Consider the following 19,981-nt stretch of genomic DNA (forward strand, 5'->3'; position numbering starts at 1 on the left):
GCAGAGCACTAAAAAAGTAAAAAAGAGGCATGGCTACAAAACCACTATAGGGATTAATCTGGAATGGTAAAAAAAGACTTCATTAATCCAAAAAGAGAAAAGAACAGAAGCGGGATAGAAACAGATGGGAGGAAAAAGGAAAACAAGCAACAGACCCAATCCCAGCCATATCAATAATTAAATAGACATAAACTGAACCAATCCCATTAAAGGCCAAGGTTGTCATACTGGATAAAAAAAGCAATATTCAACCATATGCTGTCTCTAAGAGACTCACTTCAGTATAAAAACAAAGTATGAAAGTAAAAGAATGGGGAAAAAATATAAACAGGAAGCAAGCTGGAAAGGTTGTATTTAGCATGAGACAAATCAGAAACGAGTCTCACCTTGTTAAAGAACTCTAAATGTATGAAGTACGAACTGACAACACTAAATTGAGAAAGAAGTAAATCCACTCTCTTGGTGGAAGACTCCCTCTCAGTAACAGAACTAGAAAAAGAACCCGGAAGAACACACGTGCGAGCAGCTCTCCCAGCTACCCGTACCGAGCACTGAGCCCAACACACACCGGATGTACGTTCCTTTTTCAAGGGCGCACTCATTCACCAAAATACATCGTTTATTTGACCATAAATTAGGCCTTAATTTCAAAGATTAAAATTTTACAAGTTTATTCTCTGATCATCGCGGAACTGCATTAGACAGGAGTAACAATACACTATTTAGGAAAATCTCAAAATGTTTAGCAATTAAGTGCTACCCTTTCAAGTAATCCAAGGATCAAAGAAGAAAAACAGGAAAGATAGGGTACCATTCTGAATAATACATATTTAGAGAGAAACTTGAAGACTTTTTTAAATCCTCATGTTAGAGAAGGAAAGTGAAAATCAATGATCTGTTTCAACGTTAAACAGCTAGAAGACGGGCACCTGGATGGCTTCAGTCGGTTAAGCGTCCGACTCTCGGTTTTGGCTCAGGTCACGATCTCACAGTTTGTGAGTTCTGGCCCCGTGTCACGACCCACGCTCTCAGCACAGAGCCTGCTTGGGATTCTCCCCCTCCCTCTCTGTCTCTCTGCCCCTCCCCCACTTGTGCTCATGCACTCGCTTTTTCTCAAAAATAAATAAATTTTTAAAAAATTCAAGAAATCATTTGAAATGGTCAAATTTCTTGTAACACAACTGATGAAATAAGAAACGGGACATTTGAGTAGCCTCATTTTCAATTCCTATGTGTGTTTACACACACATACACACACTGGCAAATTAAATCCAACAATAAATTAAAAGAAAAATACATCATGAATTAAGTGTTGTTTCCCCTGGGAATGCAAGGTTTAATATCCAAAAAATAAATCTGCAGTTCACCATAATAACAGCATAAAAAGAAAATCTGCATTATTAACTCAATGTCAATATCCATTCATAATAAAACAGCAAGCCAAGAAAGAGGAATTAATTTCAACAAAGCCACCTATAAAAACCCTATAAAAAACATTTAGTAATAAATAAAGCAAGGATGTCCACTGTCACCAGCAAAGAACTTTACTTTTTTTTAATGTTTATTTATTTATTTAGAGAGACCGAGCACACCAGTGGGGGAGAAGCTGAGAGAGAGGGAGACAGAGAATCCCAAGCATCTCCGTGCTGACAGCGCAGAGTCTGAAGTGGGGTTCAGACTCACAAACCATGAGACCATGACCTGAGCAGAAATCGAGAGTCATATGCTTAACCGACTGAGCCACCCAGGTATTCCACCAGCAAACAACTGTAAAATAAACTGGAAATAATTTCATTAACAGCAGCATCTAAATAACTTATTTGTGAATAACTGAACAAGAAAGGTGCTCAATCTCTACAACGAAAGCTACAAACACTGCTCCAAAAAAACCTAATACATGGAGAGAGCACGCTCACGGACTGCAAAACTCCACATTAAGATACTTTAAACTCGACTGCGATGAAAACCTCAGCAATTTTTTTCTAGAAATTGACAAGCTGTTCTAAAAATGTATGTAGAAACGCAAAGGACCTACCGAAGAGCCAAAACAATTTTGGAAAAGAACAAAATTGGAGCTGACTTCCATTACTTGATTTCAAGACTTCACACAAAACTACACTAATGAGGATGCTGCGGCCAACAGCATAAGAAACATAAACCGATGGAACAAAACCGATACGTATCTATGACCAACCGATTTGCCACAAAGGCACCAACACAGCTGGAAAAGAAAGTGTTTTCAACAAATGGTGCCAGAACAGCTAAACATCAGTGTGGAAAGATACGAACTTCAAGCCATACCTCACCTCACACACCGACATTATTTTACAATGAATGAGAAATTTAAACATAAAGCTAAAACCATAAAGTTTCCAGAAGAAGACATCAGACCCTATCTTTGTGCTGAGGCAGGCAAAGCTTTCTTAGATAGCACCGAGTAAGCAGTAAACACAGCCAAAAATCTGGATATACTATCAAAATTTAAAACTTGCACTTATCAGAAGAGAAGCCATTCACTGGGAGGAAGCACGTATAATACGGACTTCTGACAGAGACCCGCTGCCAGAATACAAGATCTCCCACAAATCAGCAAGAGGAGAGGCAACCCAACGAACGTTTAAAAACGTGCAAAAAGACGCCAACACCACAAAAGTATACAAATGGCCAGGGGATCAACACTAGTTCTCAGGAAATGCAAATTAAAGCCCCGATGAGACAGCATTTCACACGTACGTGGGTGAGTAAAACCGGGAAGCCTGACGACACGAAGTGCGGACAAGGAAGCGGGGCGACAAGAAGTCGCACGGGCTGCGGAGCGTGTAGACGGCACGAGCGCTCCGGCGAGCGGCTTGGCCGCGTCTCCTGGAGTCAAGCGTACACTTTCCAGGTCGGCCGGCGGTGCCGCTCCCGGACACTTACCCAAGAGAAACGATACCCTACGTCCACAGGAACTTTTACACGGAAGTCCATCGTAGTTTCGGTCAGAATACCCCCCAAAGTGAAAACAACCCAGACGCCCACTCACAGGAAATTGTGCCGTATCTGTGTTTTTCATATAATGGAAAACTACTCAGTATTTTGAAAACGAACTAAAATACATGCCTCAACACAGATGAACCTCAAACAGATCATGAAGCAAAAGCCAGACAAAAGCGAGTGCATATTCTGTTACTCCCTTTATATGAACTTCCAGAACAGGCACAAGTCAGGTACGGTGACAGAGCGCACGGCGTGGGGGTGATGGCCGTCGTGAGGCGGCGGCAGGGGGACTTCCCGGACAAAAGGTTTTCTTCTCTTGATTGTCGCGTTGGTTACACAGGTCTGACGGCAAACTAATTTTTTAACTGTAGACTGGCGGTTTTATTATGTGTCAATCTTCTGACAATAAAAATAGAAAAAAGCATCTCCTGGCTCCCAGACCTCTCACCTCATCGCTCACAACCACGTGTCACGCACCCCCGCTGAAGAGGGGACCCGGAGTCACCGGGGTGTCGGCAATCAGGGCAGCGACGGGCACTCACCTTGCAAATCCCTGGGGCAGCTCTCCAAGGCCATAGAGAGGGTAAAGGTACGGGCTTTTGCCGTATCTTGCCAGAGACTCGCTGTAAAGTTTAATCCTATTGATGGTTTCACAGCATGGTTGATCTAAATAGCTAGAAATAAGGAAATAAATATTAGAAAATAAATAAAGTGTTTTTTCTGAAGTGATTTCATTTCCCTACTTTCCTATTTTACGGAAGAGTTTCCATACCACTAATTTATAGCTAGAGGCTTTCATAATATAACACGGTTATCTTTGTTTTGTTAGAATTTTCATTTTGGAGAAGTGAGAGATCCAGTGACAGTTTCAAGAAAAATACAAATCTAACATGCAAAAAACTTACTCATCGGTTCTGTAAAGTGCCAGGGCATGGCCGGTAAAATCTATGACATCTTGTCCCAAGTCAAATTTCTTGTACACATCTCGCATCGCAGTCTTCATAGGATCGATGCCCTCAAAAGTCCTGGGATCTTTTTCGTCAAAGTTGGCAACATACACTAGGAATTTTCTGAAGCGACGTTTTTCAAACAGTCCCATTAAGCCTAAAGAATTTGTCAAAAAGCAAACACTGACACCAGGACTCTGAGGAAAAGAGAGCGTGAGAGGCAAGCTGAAACGTGCCACGTTATTATCTGAGGCTGTGCTAATGCAATGAGAGACTTAAGACGCAGGGGCTCAGACAACATGGCTTCTACCTCCACTACCTTTAAAATAAACCGACATAATGACAACAGATCAGTTATTAAGTCTTCAATTTTACAATTACAAGTAATTATAACCAGTACTTAACTAAAGGTAATATGCGTAATCGTGTCTCTCATCAGGCACAAGGTGAACAGGACCCCGAGAAACTATCCTTCACCAGGGCATCCACCCGAATGTCCTCCTCTGGACAACTGTGACCTCTACTCAGCCAACTGCCTAAAACTCTGAATGTTCTTCCTTTATCCTGTGTGCTACGATTCCCTCTAGAATTTCACAGAAAAGATGATTATGCTGCCAATCACTTACTTCAATAAACTCCTAGATAATCAGCCACTTTTCACACTAAAATAAAGATGAGGAGACAGGTATAAACTACTAGTTTCTAAACCCTCAGCTCTCTTACTAGTCAGTATTCCTTCTAGAGTATACAGCTTCTAGAAAGACAAGGCCTTCTTCCCCTTTCCTAAACTGTATGTATGGCTACCTTAAAAAACAATAAACTCTCGGGCGCCTGGTAGGCTTAGTCAGTAGAACGTGGGACTCTTGATCTCGGGGTTGTGAGTTCGAACCCCACACTGGGTGTGGAATGCTTTATCAAGAGGCTGGAGAAGACCTGTTCAATACCACTCAGGAGCAGGCTATTTTCCCACAAACTAAATATGGGGAAGTATCAAGAAAATGTAAATACTAGTTTCAGAGTGCACATTTTAACATTATGATCAGTAAATACTCTGGAAAACCACAGAAACCTGGTAAGAGATAGATTTTTTTTTTTTTTTCCTAAACGTTTATTTAGTTTTGACAGAGAGCACACAAGCGGGGTAGGGGGAGAGAGAGAGGGGGCCATAGGATCCAGAGCAGGCTCTAAGCGGACAGCAGACCTGATGTGGGGCTCGAACTCATCCGACTGAGCCTCCGAGGTGCCCCCAAGAAATGGATTCTTAAGTCACATGATGGCAAATGTCCTGAGGATTAGCTACTGGGCTCTGATCTACAAATTCCAAACACAGATTCAGAGTCTGTGGTAGGGGCTAAAATCAAACATTTAAACATTCTGCACAGGGCACCTGGGTGGCTCAAGTCGGTTAAGCATCTGACTTCAGCTCAGGTCACGATCTCACGGTTTCTGGTTTCGAGCCCCACGTCGGGCTCTGTGCTGACAGCTCAGAGCCTGGAGCCTGCTTCGGATTCTGTGTCTCCCTCTCTCTCTGCCCCTCCCCTGCTTGTGATGTCTCTCTCTCTCAAAAATAAACATTAAAAAAAAAAATTAAAATGTTTTGCAAAGGCAGTTTACTGAAATTACTTAAAAATAAAATCTTTAAAAAAAATAAAAAATAAGGGGCACCTGAGTGGCTCAGTAGATTAAGCGTCTCACTTCAGCTCAGGTCATGATCTCGCAGTTTCTGAGTTCAAGCCCCGCGTCGGGCTCTGTGCTGACAGCCCGGAGCCTGGAGCCTGCTTCGGATTCTGGGTCTCCCTCGCTCTCTGCCCCTCCCCCACTGGCACTCTCTCATGCGCACTCTCTCAAAAATAAACGTTAAAAATTTTTTAAATAAATAAATAATAAAAGTGATAAAGTCCCATTGAACAGTGTACTGTTTTGATATTTTGAGTATTATTTTCCCCAAGACTATCGTCAAAACAAACAAAACTAAAAATTAAAATGGTCTTGAGGTTATTAATGACAGCTGACTACACTTAACATTTTAAAATTGTACTTATGGGGTGCCCGGGTGGCTCAGTCGGTTAAGCAGCCGATTCTTGATTTCGGCTCAGGTCAGGATCTCACAGTTCGTGAGTTTGAGCCCCACATCAGGCTCTGCGCTGACAGTGCAGAGCCTTCTGAGGATTCTCTCTGTCCCTCCCCCTCTTGGGCACTCTCTCTCGCTCTCTTTCCCCCTCTTAAAATGAATAAATAAAACTTATAAAAAAATAATGGGACAGGGGCACCTGGCTGGCTCAGTCGGTAGAACATGCAACCCTTGATCTTAGGGCCGCACATTTGAGCTCCACGTTGGGTGTGGAGCTTACTTACAAAGAATGAATAAATTTTTAAAAATCATAAAAAATGGGACAGAATGCACATACAGTAAAAGTTAAGGCTGAAAAGAAATACCCTGTGACCACATCAGCACCACACTTCTGTTTCGTTGTCAGGGGTGAAAATAAGATAGCCAATATAAGACAGTCCAATTTGCAGCCGCTTCTCTGACGATGCCTTCGTTCCCTGATCACACTAAAACTGTGTCCTCCCCCACCTCCCTTCATCTTTCTGCACAGCATTACCACCAACGGGTACACTTGCCTTATTTATTTATAGCCTTTCTCCCAATGTTAGCTCAATAACAAAGTATTTTTTATTTTCCCCTTCTGTTGAACCTTCCCTGCCCGAAACCTAGAAGGGCACCTGGCACGTTAAGAAGTGCTCCCCACTCAATCCACACAATGTCTGATGAGAGCAAATGTAAGAGAGGTCAACTTGTTCACGTACTGGATATACAATATATAAGAAAAAATGTTCAACCATAACGTAAGCGGGTTAGAAAAAAATCCTTTTCCAAAATACTCAGTTTCCAGAATACCGTTTGAATATCATTTCAAAGACTGTAAATACTGTTTTACTTTCTTTCACTTTCACACTGAGGTTTCTTTCCAAAAATTAAACTTATATCAAGACTTTTAAAATACAAAAAGCTACAATATCCAGAACAGTTTTAAGACAATAAATACAAGCTTTGCAATTAGCTAACAGGTATAAAATTTGACCACAGAGAATTAGAAGAATATTGTTAAAGTGTCCATACTACCCAAAGCAATCTACAAATTCAATGAAATCCTTATCAAAAATTCAGCAGCATTTTTCACAGAACTAGCATAATACTAAAATCTGTACAAAACTACAAAAGACCCTGAATAGCCAAAGCAATCTTAAGACAGACAAAGCTAGATTTCAAGATTTACAACAAAACTCTAATAATCAAACAGTATAGTACTGGCACAAAAAGAGAAAAAGAGATCAGTGGAACAGGACAGTGAGCACAGAAATAAAGCCACACCTTTATGAAGAACTAATCTATGTCAATAGATGCAAGAATATCCAGCGGGGGGAAGACAGTCTAGTCTCTTCAACAAATGGTGTTGGGAAAACGGGACGGCAACACGCAGAAGAATGAACCTGGACCAGTTTCTTACACCACGCACAAACATAAACTCAAAATGGATTAAAGATCTAAACGTGAGACAGGAATCCATAAAACTCCTAGAAGAAAACATAGGCAGTAATTTCATTACTGACATTAGCCATAGCAACAGTTTTCTACATGTTGGACTTCACCAAAATAAAAAAGCTTTTGCCCAGCGAAAGAAACCATCAATGAAACAAAAAGGCAACCTACTGAATGGGAGAAAATATTTGCAAATGATATACCTGATAAGGGGCTAATACCCAAAATACATAAAGAACTTACACAACTCAACACCAAAAAAACCAAAAACAAAAAAAACAAAAAAAACAAACTTCTGATAAAAAATGGGCACAAGACCTGAATAGATCTTTTCCCATAAAGGACCTACAGATGGCAAACAAACACAAGAAAAGATGCCCAACGTCAGTAATCATCAGGGACACGCAGATCAAAACTGCAATGAGATCAAAACTGCAATGAGATCTTGCCATTTGCAACAACATGGACGGACCTAGAGAGTCTGATGCTACGTGAAGTCAGAGAAAGACAAATACCAGATGATCTCCCTCATATGTGGAATATAAAAAACAAAATAAATAAACTGACAAAAAAGCAGAAACGGACCCACAAATACAGAAGACTGATGGCTGTCAGGGGTGGAGGGGATGGGAGGCTGGGCCAAGTGCGTGAAGGCGACTGGGAGGTACAGGCTTGCGGCTGTGGAACGTACATGTCACAGCGATGAAAGACACGACCCAGGGAAGAGTCACTGGCGCTGTACGAGCACCGTGCAGTGACAGGCGGTGGCTGCACTTGCGGTGGGCGCAGCAGACCTGCTGAATCACTATGCTGCGCGCCTACGACAACGATGTGTGACAACTATACTTCCGTTAAAAAAGAATCTGAATTCTTCAATAGAATTTTTGACAAAGAGAGAGTAGAATTCGCGTCGAAACAACACTCCTAAAGTAGAGGACACCACAGAGAATCCTCACTCCACACCCCTAGCTGGGTCCCACAGCAGACACGTCCCCTGCAGACAGCCGCGGCCCTGAGAGCCCCTCAGCGCTGCAATGGTAAAGGTGCTCCATAGAGGGGCGCCTGGGTGGCCCAGCCCATCAAGGGTCCAACTCGATTTCGGCTCAGGGCGTGATCCCAGGGTCCTGGGATGGAGCCCCGCGTCAGGCTCCACGCTGCGGCAGAGCCCGCGTGAGGTTCTCTCTCTCCCCGTCCCTCTCTAAAAAATTTTTAAAGATAAATTAAAAAAAAAAAAAAAAAACAAAGAAAAAGAAGGTACTCTACATAAATAGATGGCTCGCTGCAGTTAAGAGTGAGAATAAAGATTTAAGTGAAGACAGAAGACTTTGCCAGACACATTTCAAAGCCGTTCATGAAAACTTCTCCAAACATTTCTGAATACGTATGTTCAACATTACTTCAGAAATCAAAGATACACCTGTCATGTCACTGTTTGATTAACATAATGCTTGACCAATCAACAGGTATTTACTGGAACCTTAAGGTTTTACTTGGTATCATCAACTGCCACAAGAACAGCGTACACGGCTCCTAAAAAGCCAACGTAAACTCAGGTGACATTAACAGTAACACACTCTAGAAAAGAAACGGTCTCAGGGACACTGAGCAAGCAGACGACACCTGGAGTACTTTGTCTAGTCTGGCTGCCACACAATTACACACAGGCTAATCTTGACAAATCAGAATTTCCAAAGAAAAGTGGCAAAGAGTGGCATATTATATGAGAAAAAACTGGGATGGAAACTAGCAATGTTTAGCGTTTAAAAAAAAAAAAAAAAAGGACTACAGAGTATATGATACTTGTTAAAATAGCTTTTAAAAATCTGTATTTTTATACTATACAGAATATACGTTGAGAGTGCAGGATCCTAGATAGAGTCAGACAAATCTGGCCTCACACCAGTTCCATCAGTCATGAGCTCTACTTCGAGTTTTTCTTTCACGCCTGTGTACCTGTAAAAGATAGTTTTCCCATCTGTAAAATAAAGACAACGGCACCCACATCTCACAGAGTGACAGCAAAGGGCTACAGAAAGTTAGACAACACCTCTGAGGTAGTTGGGACGCGCATGCCTGTACATAATGTCCAAACATGTTAGCTATTAAAATGATAAATTGTTCTTTTTCATCTTTCTACTGAACTTCCCCACTTCTACAACTTTCCTCATCCCATTCATTGTGCCCAGAATTTTCTTCTTAAATGTCTATTTTTGAAAGAGAGCAAGCGGGCACTGGCGGGGGAGGGGCGGGGGGCAGAGAGGATCTGAGGCAGGTTCTGTGCTGGCAGAGAGCCCGATGCAGGGCTCAAACTCAGGAACAATGAGATCATGACCTGAGCCAAAGTCAGACACTTAACTGACTGAGCCACCCAGGCCCCCCTGCCGAGTATTTTCCTGCCTGCCATTTTGACTTCAAGATCCTACTCATTAATAGAAAGCCAGTTGCTGTTAAGGTAGAGATCTGGTAAAAATTCATAGAACTGTATACTAAAACAGGTATATTCTACTGTACGTAAATTATACCTCAATAAATCTAACCACAAAAATAGATACATAAACATATTTGCTTATTTTTGGAAAAAGAAACAGGAGAACGATAAACCAGACGGGCACCCGAGGGGCGCGGTCAGTTAAGCGGCTGACTCCTGGTTTCGGCTCAAGTCGTGGTCTCAGGGTCATGAGTTCGAGGGCCTCGTTGGACTCTGCACTGACAGCACGGATTCTCTCTCCCTCTCTCTCTGACCGTCCCCTGCTCATACTCATGTTCACATTCGCTCTCTCTTCTCTCTCTCAAAAAAAAAAAAAAAAAAAAAAGAATGGGGCATCTGGATGGCTCAGTGAGCTGAGCATCTGAGTCTTGGTTTCAGCTCGGGTCATGAGGTCATACATAGTTCAAGCCTCACATGGCACTCTGCACTCACAGCACAGATACTGCTTGGGATTCTCGCCACTCTCTCTCTATCCACCTACCCCCTCACAATAAATAAACTTTAAAAGAAAGAAAAAAAAGAAAAACCAAAAACAAAAATGACCATCAAGGTAGAAGGACTGGAGTAGAACAGAAGAAGACTCTAAAATACATCTTCTGAATTTTGACTTTCGAGGCATATAAATTTTTACGTATTTGAAAAAATCAAATCAGAAAGAGAAAAACAGAACTGCCAGAAGGTAAGTCCTTCAATCTGTGTTCAATAAAGGAGGTAACTAAAGCAATTAACATATGTAAGAGCTCAAAGAGAGAATAAAAATTTAGAATACAAACTTTAAGATACTCTTCAAACTGCTGAACTCTTACTTCTATGAAAACATGTTATTTAGATAAAACTGTCATTCAGAATAATTTCTAACCCATGATTACGCCACTAATTCAGCTTTATTTTTATTTGTTTTTAATGTTTATTTTTGAGAGAGAGAGAGAGAGAGAGTGAGTGTTGAGTGCGGGAGAGGCAGAGAGAGAGGGAGACACAGAATCTGAAGCAGGCTCCAGGCTCTGAGCTGTCAGCCCAGAGCCCGACACGGGGTTGAACTCAAGAACCGCGAGATCATGACCTGAGCCGAAGTCGGACGCTTAACCAACTGAGCTACCCAGGCGCCCCAACTTCAAAGACAGAATATCTTTCTTAGGAAACTGTTTGCTATTTAAGAGAGGCAGGAATAGAAAATGTTAACAGGTTATCTATCTTTCGCTGAGCCAAGAGACGAAATAATTTTGGGCAAAGAATTCAATCTACTCCATACTCACCAGAAATTCCTAAAAAAAAAAAGAGATTTCAGAGGACGGCAACGGCACCAATTAGAAGATTAGTTTCGCCAGAACAAAGTTCTTTTCTTTCTCAGCAGTTTGGACAGTAAGGCGAAGGTGGTCAGCTTAGCACTGTGATTAAGTTCACAGGCTCTAGATTCCTCTAGAGTTTCCTTCCTAATCCTGCTGCTTACCTGCTCGACCTCAGGTCTGAGTTCCCTCATCTAGAAGATTCTTCCAAGTAAGAAAAGGAACGTGAAGTGTTTAGCACAGAGCCCAGCGCACAGGAAACGCTCAGAAAAACACCAGCTCTTCCGAACGACTCCTACGGAACAAGCACTGGGAACCTACACAGGCCACAAGCTCCACGCGACGCACAGTCACTTCAACTCTCTCTGAGCTTCCGAAGGCAGGGTTTTTGAACGTCCTCTTGGCTGATGATCCAGCAACTGCCCCGAACAGTGTGTGGCACTTAACGCACATCCAGCAAACACTGCTGACCGGACGAGTGAGCGGATGGGTGTCAGAACAGGGGACGTTACATTTGATCTCTAAGATTCCCTTCCGTTGTAAAATCTCATTATTCTGAGCAAATAAAATAAAATTACTTACTAGATGCCAGGGCTTCTGCTTCGGTGGAAGGAACCTTGTAGATTTTTCCTCCCTTATAGACAAAGCTCCCTTCAGTCACTTTGAAATCCAGATAGCGGGTGACCTCTGTATAAAGCAGCATCTTCACCAGCTGACCTAGAAAAGTCCCACAATTCCAACCGTAACTTAAATCTTACTGCCTCCAAAAACTAGCAGGAATAAAAGTACATTTATTGTTGGCTCGTACCGACGGCCTCCTAGTTTTTTCTTAACATTGTCCAATAACTCCTGCCCAAAAAAGTCTCCAATGCCACATTCCACATGGGACAATCAGAACGCATACCTGTTGCTTAGCATATTTAGAACTATCTTTTTTAATGTTACAACTTCAAGATTAATAACTTTATCAACTTGCTTTTGTAAAATCTGTATTAATAATTATTAGAGGTACGTATGAAGTTTAGAATTAGAGTACTACTGCAAATAGATCCGAGTTTCCTTAAATTCTTATTATGTTTTAAAGAGAGGCAACTAATAGGGAAAATTTTTCAAGAATTTGTGCCATTCAGTTTGTATTATTCAATTTGTATTAAGATGAACATTAGTTTCAGGTAAAGAATAAACCAGGCATACAATTTGAAATATTATCTGTCTATAAACAAAAGAAATTTAGGTATACTAAAAACAGCAAACTTCTTTGAGAAACCAAAATTATTTTAAAGCTCATTCGAAAGGATAAAAACACCAGGACAATCAAAAGAATTTTTTTTGAAAACAAAAAACAAAGTTTCAGCTTTATGCAGCAAATATTAAATTGTACAGTTATATTAATTAACCCACAAATTAGAGGGGAAAAAAGAGACCCATATATAAAAATGTAATATATTATAAAAGTTCAAATAAAAGTGGAAAAGATAAATAGTATTGAGGGACAAATAAATAACCATTTTAAAGATTTTTTTAAATGTTTATTTGTTTTTGAGAGACAGAGAGAGAGAGAGAGAGAGCAAGCGAGCATGAGCAGGGGAGGGGCAGAGAGAGAGGGAGACACAGAATCCGAAGCAGGCTCCAGGCTCCGAGCCATCAGCACAGAGCCCGACGCAGGGCTCGAACTCACAGACTGTGAGATCATGACTTGAGCCGAAGTCGGACGCTTAACCAACTGAGTGACCCAGGGCCCCCTGAATAATCATTTAAAAAAATAAATCTCGGGGCACCTGGGTGGCTCAGTCAGTTGAGCATCCGACTTCGGCTCAGGTCATGATCTCACCATCTGTGAGTTCAAGCCCTACGTCGGGCTCTGTGCTGACGGCTCGGAGCCTGGAGCCTGCTTCGGATTCTGTGTCTCCCTCTCTCTCTCTCTGCCCCTCCCCTGCTCATGATCTCTGTCAAAAATAAACATTAAAGGGGCGCCTGGGTGGCTCAGTCGGTTAAGCGGCCGACTTCAGCTCAGGTCATGATCTTGCAGTCTGTGAGTTCGAGCCCCGCGTCGGGCTCTGTGCTGACAGCTCAGAGCCTGGAGCCTGTTTCGGATTCTGTGTCTCCCTCTCTCTGACCCTCCCCCGTTCATGCTCTGTCTCTCTCTGTCTCAAAAATAAATAAACGTTAAAAAATAAATAAATAAATAAATAAACATTAAAAAAAAATTTTTAATAAAAATAAAAAAATAAATCTCAATCTCTAGATCTTGAACAGGATAACAGAAAGGGCGCCTGGCTGGCTCAGTTAGCAGAGCATGAGACTTTTGATCTCAGGGTCACAAATTTGAGCCCCACATTGGGTGTAGAGATTACTGAATAATAAAAAAAGTACAGAGGCTTAATCTCAAACAGGATAACAGGTAAATTAACTTATAAAATAAAATAGGTGAATTTACTTACACAGTGAAAAAATAAAACTATAAAACCAGTGATAGCAAATATTAGTATTTGTTAACCTTGAGGTAAAGAGAAAAATTTTAAACATACCCTTCCAAATCAAAAAGAATAAAAAGAAGATCAACCTATATAACTACACGAAAATTAAAAGCCTGTGTATGAAAGAAAACCATAACACAATTACATATAAAACCAATCACAAACCAGAAGAGATATCTTCAACATTCATTAAAAGAGTATTTATTCAATAGCCTTTACAATAAGAGCTCTTTCATATCAATAAGGAAATATTTTAAAACCTCAAAAGAAAAACATACAAAGCACAAGGCTGGCCAATTCACTAAAGACTATGAAAGCCGGGGGTCCTGGGCGGCTCAGTCTAAGGTTAAGCTTCAGACTCCTGATTTTGGCTCAGGTCACGATCTCATGATTTGTGGGATTGAGCCCCATGTCGGGCTCCACACTGACAGCACGGAACCTGCTTGGGATATTCTCTCCCTCTCTCTCTCTGCCCTGCCCCGTGATGTGCGTGCATGTGTGCACTCTCTCTTTCAAAAATAAACTTTAAAAAATATATACATAAGCCAATAAACATCTAGAAATCATTTTACTCTCAGATACTTTTTAAGAATCCATTATTTTGCCTTTTGGTATGACAAAGTGACAAAAATTAAAATGAGTAATATTTAGGACTGATAAAGGTACTAGGAAAGGTGCAGCCTCACAGTCGTCTGGTGAGAGTCACAGTGGGCAATAGAAAATCAAAGCCTTAAGAAGTTACTGCCTTGATCCCCACACTTCTAGGGCTGTACAGTGAGGTTCAACACACACACACAGCCTGGCAAGTCATATACCAAAACATTCACCATAATTCTAGATGGTGAGATTCTGGTTGTATAAATTTTACTTCCTTTCTGCTTATCTGTGTTTTCTAATTTTAATAAAATGATTTCATTACTTATGTAATTTAAAAAGTGCTTATAATTTACTTCAAAAGAATTTCAAAAAGGTAACTTTAAATTTCAGAGAAAATTCAAAGATCTTTCCATTAAAAGAAACTATAGGGGCACCTGGCTGGCTCCGTCAGTAGAGTGACTTTTTTTTTTTTAAACACTTTTTCATTTTTGAGAGACAGAGTGTGAGCAGGGGAGCAGCAGAGACAGGGAGACACAGAATCCGAAGCGGGCTCCAGGCTCTGAGCTGTCAGCACAGAGCCCCACGTGGGGCTCGAACCCACAAGTTGCCAGATCATGACATGAGCCCAAGTCAGATGCTTAACTGACTCAGCCACCCAGGGGTTCCTGAATGTGTGACTCTTGATCTTAGGGTTGTGGGTTCAAGCCCCATGCTGGGAGTAGAGATTACTTGGGCAGTGGGGGGGAACTTAAAAAGAATGAAAGCAAAGAACTGTAGAATATAAATTCAAAACCAAAAAAAATAAATAAAACACCAAAAAAGGGAAAGGGTGGCTCAGACTTTTACACATGGGCCGTAGACTTCACACCAACAACTTGGTTTTTTGATGTCATTTCAGAAAAAGGCACTAATATCATAGCAATTTTGCCCTTCTAATTAAAAATGAGAAAATGTGTGGAGAAAAAAGTTTTAAAAGCCTCCAAACTAGAAAAAACCCTGTTTCTGAAGGCGCAGTTATCTAAGACCATCACCAAAGCCCCTTAAGAAGAGTCTGTGCCACATCCTAAGTTTGCGCCTCCAGAACCAACTACAAAGGAGTCACCCTCCCCCTCCATTTTTATGGACTCCAGATGCCTCTAATGGACCATATTATACTCACCAAACTGTTGCCATTCAACAAAACCTATTTTCACATACCTGGAATAATGCTCTCTGTCAAGAGTTAGTTTCTACTTTTAAACCAGATTCAATGGCATAAATTTCAGTTAGAATTCTTTACCATTGGCCATAAGGAACTTAGGAATTAAGTCAACATTCCAGTCTCTTCCTCTCCCCATTGACGCTGGTGGTGCTCCTGGTATTTTAAATCTCTTGTATAACTAAAACCAAGACAAAAATTACCCATAATGTAATAAAATTTTCATTATGCTATGCAACTATTCAATGTAACAAGGGCATGTCATTTTTTATCAGATAAAATTTTTAGAGAAGTTCCAATACACATCTAAATTAAATATATTACTAAACTAAGGAATGATAAAGTAAGTATTACAGGGGTAGTATTTCTTACTAGCAGGAAAGTAATAACACAAAACAACTTGTCAATGACACACAGCTCTGTAGATATATCCCTTATTTGTAGAAATCTTTTTTTAAATGTTTATTTATTTTTGAGAGAGTGCATGCACGAGCAGGGGAGAGGCAGAGAGAGAGAGGATCTGAAGCAGGCTCTGAGCTCGAACTCACAAACCATGAGACTGAGTCACCCAGGTGCTCCTGTAGAAATCACTTAAACTCATTCTCTCCTGAATAAAAAGCTAACAAAAGGCTTACTTTCTCTTTACTGTTTATTTTTGAGAGAGCGCACGCATTCGCGCACACAAGTAGGGGAGGGGCAGAGAGAGGGCTAACGTGGGGCTCAAACCCACAAACCGTGAGATCATGACCTGAGCTGAAGTCGGATGCTCAACTGGTGCCACCCAGGCGCCCGAAAAGGCTTACTTTTGCTTCTGTAGTGATGTAAGGAGTTAAAACTAAATTCTGGATTCTTCAAATCAAACAAGACAAAGTTAGTTCCAGTTAATTTATAATGTATATAAGTGAGTTGAGTAGGAGCTCTAGATAAAAAGCAGCTTTCAAGGGCGCCTGGGTGGCTCAGTCAATTAAGCATCCGACTTCCGGTTAGGTCATGATCTCGCAGTTCGTGAGTTCTAGCCCCGCATTGGGCTCTGTGCAAACAGCTCGGAGCCTGAAGCCTGCTTGGGATTCTGTGTCTCTCTCTCTGCCCCTCCCCTGTTCGCACTCTCTCTCTCTCAAAAATAAACATAAGAAAGAAAGAAAGAAAGAAAGAAAGAAAGAAAGAAAGAAAGAAAGAAAGAAAGAAAGAAAGAAAGAAGCTTTCAGTCTAAAATTTGGGAATATTCATTTGAACTCATGGATTTTATTGTTAATGTGGAAGTGAATAGACAAAGTTGGTATATGTTTACTCATAAAAATCCCCCAAGTCCTTGAGTATATTCACCGGGGGAGAAAAAAGGCAGCTTGCTCATCTTATTGAAGATTAATAAACGTACTAAGTGTAGAAGGAATGGTGCCAACGTATCACTCTACAGATTATTCTCAATGGAGAGATGTGGGTGGTCATCACCTTAACTAGGGTCAAACTTAGCAGCATGAACAGTGGGGAAATCTAGACATTATGTGCCTCTGATATGATGCAATATGAGGTACACAGCAATGCTTTCTTATTATAAACTAGCTTGAACTTTTCAAAAGGGAAAAACAAGTGAGGAGATTTTTGTAGATTAAGAGAATAAAGAGAAACCACACCAAAGGCAATATTTAAACTGGTTCAAAAGAAAGAGGGGCGGGGGGATGCCTGGGTGGCTCAGTCAGTTAAGAGTCCGACTTCGGCTCAGGTCATGGTCTCATGGTTCTTGAGTTTGAGCCCCGAGTCTGCACACTGTGTGTGCAGAGCTTGCTTCGAATTCTCTGTCTCCCTCTCTCTGCCTCTCCCCGCCTCTCCCCGACTCATTCACACACACGTGCTCTCTCTCAAAAATAAACATTTAAAAAAACAAAACAAACAAAAACCACCACCATACACAATATAAGACATTCTTAGCATCAGTGGGCAATTTGAGTATGATCTGGATATTACGGTTAATTTTTCTTAAACATGATAACGAATGATACCATGATTACATAGGAGAATGTTATTCTTAGCCAGTGAATGCTAAAAGATTCAGGTCAAGTATCATGATGTCTATTACTTCTAAGGACTCAACCCAGTAACAAAAAAAGACAAAGCAAATATTGAAAAATGTCAGCCGCTAAATCCAGATGGAAGGTTGATCCATTGTTATTATTCTTTCAACTTTTCTGTAGGCCTGAATACAGAAAAAATTTTTGATAAAAATATGAAGCCTATTTTATCAGTCATTATTTAAAGTAATTGGTGATGTCTATAGATCTCCTATAAAATACAGTACAGCTCATATCCATGCGTGTGGATGTTGAACAAACCTCACAGAGAAAAAGTCAGTAAAACACTTTTTGTGTGTGCTTTAAATATTTAAATATTATTTGTTTTATCATGAGAAGAAGCAAAAATAGAAGAGTTGATTAAAACACATAGGTACAAATTAAAAAACAATAATGAAATGAATATCCATTCTTAAAACACTCAGATTAAGAAATAAAACACTACACGGTGATCAGGGGCCCTTGTGGGCACCTCCACACTACATCACTCTGCCTTTCCTCACCCTTGAGGCATCTGCTCTCACGATTTTTTTTTTTTTTAGTAAAACACACTTTGGAAATGCTTCCTGTGCCCATGCTCTAGAAAAGTAGGAAGCAGGGCAGTAGAGCAAAAGGAACTACACCTTTGGAGTCATATAACCTAGGTTCCCAGCCCTTCTCTGGGGTTGTTAACAACACAGACTATTTTGTCACCTGAAAACTGAGGATAAAAACACCTCTTCAAGTAACTAGGAGAATACATAAAACCAAGTGGAAAACACGGGCACTGTGCTGGGCATATATCAGATATCCATCAGGAGTCTATACCTTTAGCTTCAAGAGATAACGGGTAACTGCTCCAAGGTGGCAGGAAAGGTCACAACTTAAATTTCTACAAGCCCTAAACTAGCAGCCCCTTTTGAAAAAATAGGTTACAGATCATCTATTTAATAAAACAAAATTAAACCTATCTATAAGGAGTGAAATTGAGATTCACAAGTCAAAGATTCGAAGAATGAAAGGCACAAGTAACTTAATACTTACATCTTCCAGAGGTGTTATAGATGCACTTTCTCCTCCATAATACGGGTTTCTATCCATGTGAAGAACTTTCTTTCCGTTCACTGACATTATACCTGACAGGATGCATTCCTACAGGAAAAGCAGAAGTATCTTCAAAAGAAGTAAAGCATTACAGCACGTTTCGAACATTACTTTTTTTTTGTAAAGCCCCTCATTAAACATTCTTTTAGTAATTAACACTTAGAATGCACAATATATGACTTAAGGACAAAGCCCAAAGTGCCCAGGGTTCCAAGAGTGGTCTGTGGACCCCCGTGGGCCTCAAGGTTAGAACCATTTTCATAACACTAAGACATTATTCACTATTTGTCCACTGCGCTAGCATTAGCACCAATGGTCCAAGACCAACGGCAGACAGAACGAATTAGGACAGTAGCCCCACTCTGCACTACTCATTATATTCGCCACCACCAGGTACTCAGTTTTAAAAAAAGGCTGGCTTACTCAAACATGTCCTTGATGAAGCATTAAAATCACCTTTGTTGGAAAAAAAAAATTACCTGTTAAATATACACCCTTGAATGCCCACCATTTTATTTTAATACTGTGTGACAAAATGGGAAGTCCACATAAGGTAACTCTGGCTCAAGGAAAACCATTTGTGCAACTGATGTGTATGCTGAACTAACCACTTCTTTGTTCATGGGTCATCTTTTTAATTTATTTTGAGAGAGTGCCCGTACAAGTTGGGGAGAGGCAGAGAGAGACAAGAGAGAATCCCAAGCAGGCTCCAGACCATCAGTGCAGAGCCCAACACGGGCTCAATCTGACGAACCAGGAGGTCGTGACCTGAGCGGAGATCAAGAGCTGGATGCTTAACAGACTGAGCCACACGGGCACCCCTCATGGATCATCATTTTTATTTGAAAGAACAACTGACCAATAAACTATTACTCAGACCTAGATATATGTCACATGTGGTTTCAGATTTCATACTACAACAGATATTTAAAAAAAAACAAAAAACCTGCCACTAATATTTTGGTATAAATCAAAGAATATCCACAACCATGTGGAAGGCTATTAGAATACTCGTCCCTGTTCCCACTGCACATCTGTTATGAGGCTTGACTTTCTTCAGATACTTCAGCTGGTATCTGACAAAAGTCTGAACACCAAAGCAGGTGAAAATTCAGCTTTCAAGCCAGACATTAAAACTAGACATTCTGCACATTAAAGAGATGTGCAGAAAATGTAAAACAATAATACTCTTCTCACAATGTTTTTGTTTTGGAAGATACAGTTATACTTCATAAAACTTATTCATGTGGGTTTATCATTACTATCTTTAAGTGAATTAATACAAATTTTTTAAATTTCTCAGTGTTGATTTCTAATGA

At 40.6% G+C, this 19,981-nt stretch overlaps 1 protein-coding gene across 1 annotated transcript in view; it reads right to left on the minus strand.

The window, feature by feature from the left end:
* GDI2 (GDP dissociation inhibitor 2) overlaps positions 1 to 19,981 on the minus strand; it is a 33,886-nt gene that overhangs the window by 6,536 nt on the left and 7,369 nt on the right. The window contains exons 2-6 of the mRNA XM_042990950.1: positions 18,603 to 18,710; positions 15,595 to 15,694; positions 11,824 to 11,958; positions 3,885 to 4,083; positions 3,522 to 3,653 (exon numbers count right to left, since the gene is read on the minus strand). Coding sequence (XP_042846884.1) covers positions 3,522 to 3,653; positions 3,885 to 4,083; positions 11,824 to 11,958; positions 15,595 to 15,694; positions 18,603 to 18,710 — 674 coding nt within the window. The remainder of the gene's footprint in view (positions 1 to 3,521; positions 3,654 to 3,884; positions 4,084 to 11,823; positions 11,959 to 15,594; positions 15,695 to 18,602; positions 18,711 to 19,981) is intronic.

The sequence above is a fragment of the Panthera tigris genome, chromosome B4 (genome assembly GCF_018350195.1).
Source record: "Panthera tigris isolate Pti1 chromosome B4, P.tigris_Pti1_mat1.1, whole genome shotgun sequence".
NCBI lineage: Eukaryota > Metazoa > Chordata > Mammalia > Carnivora > Felidae > Panthera > Panthera tigris.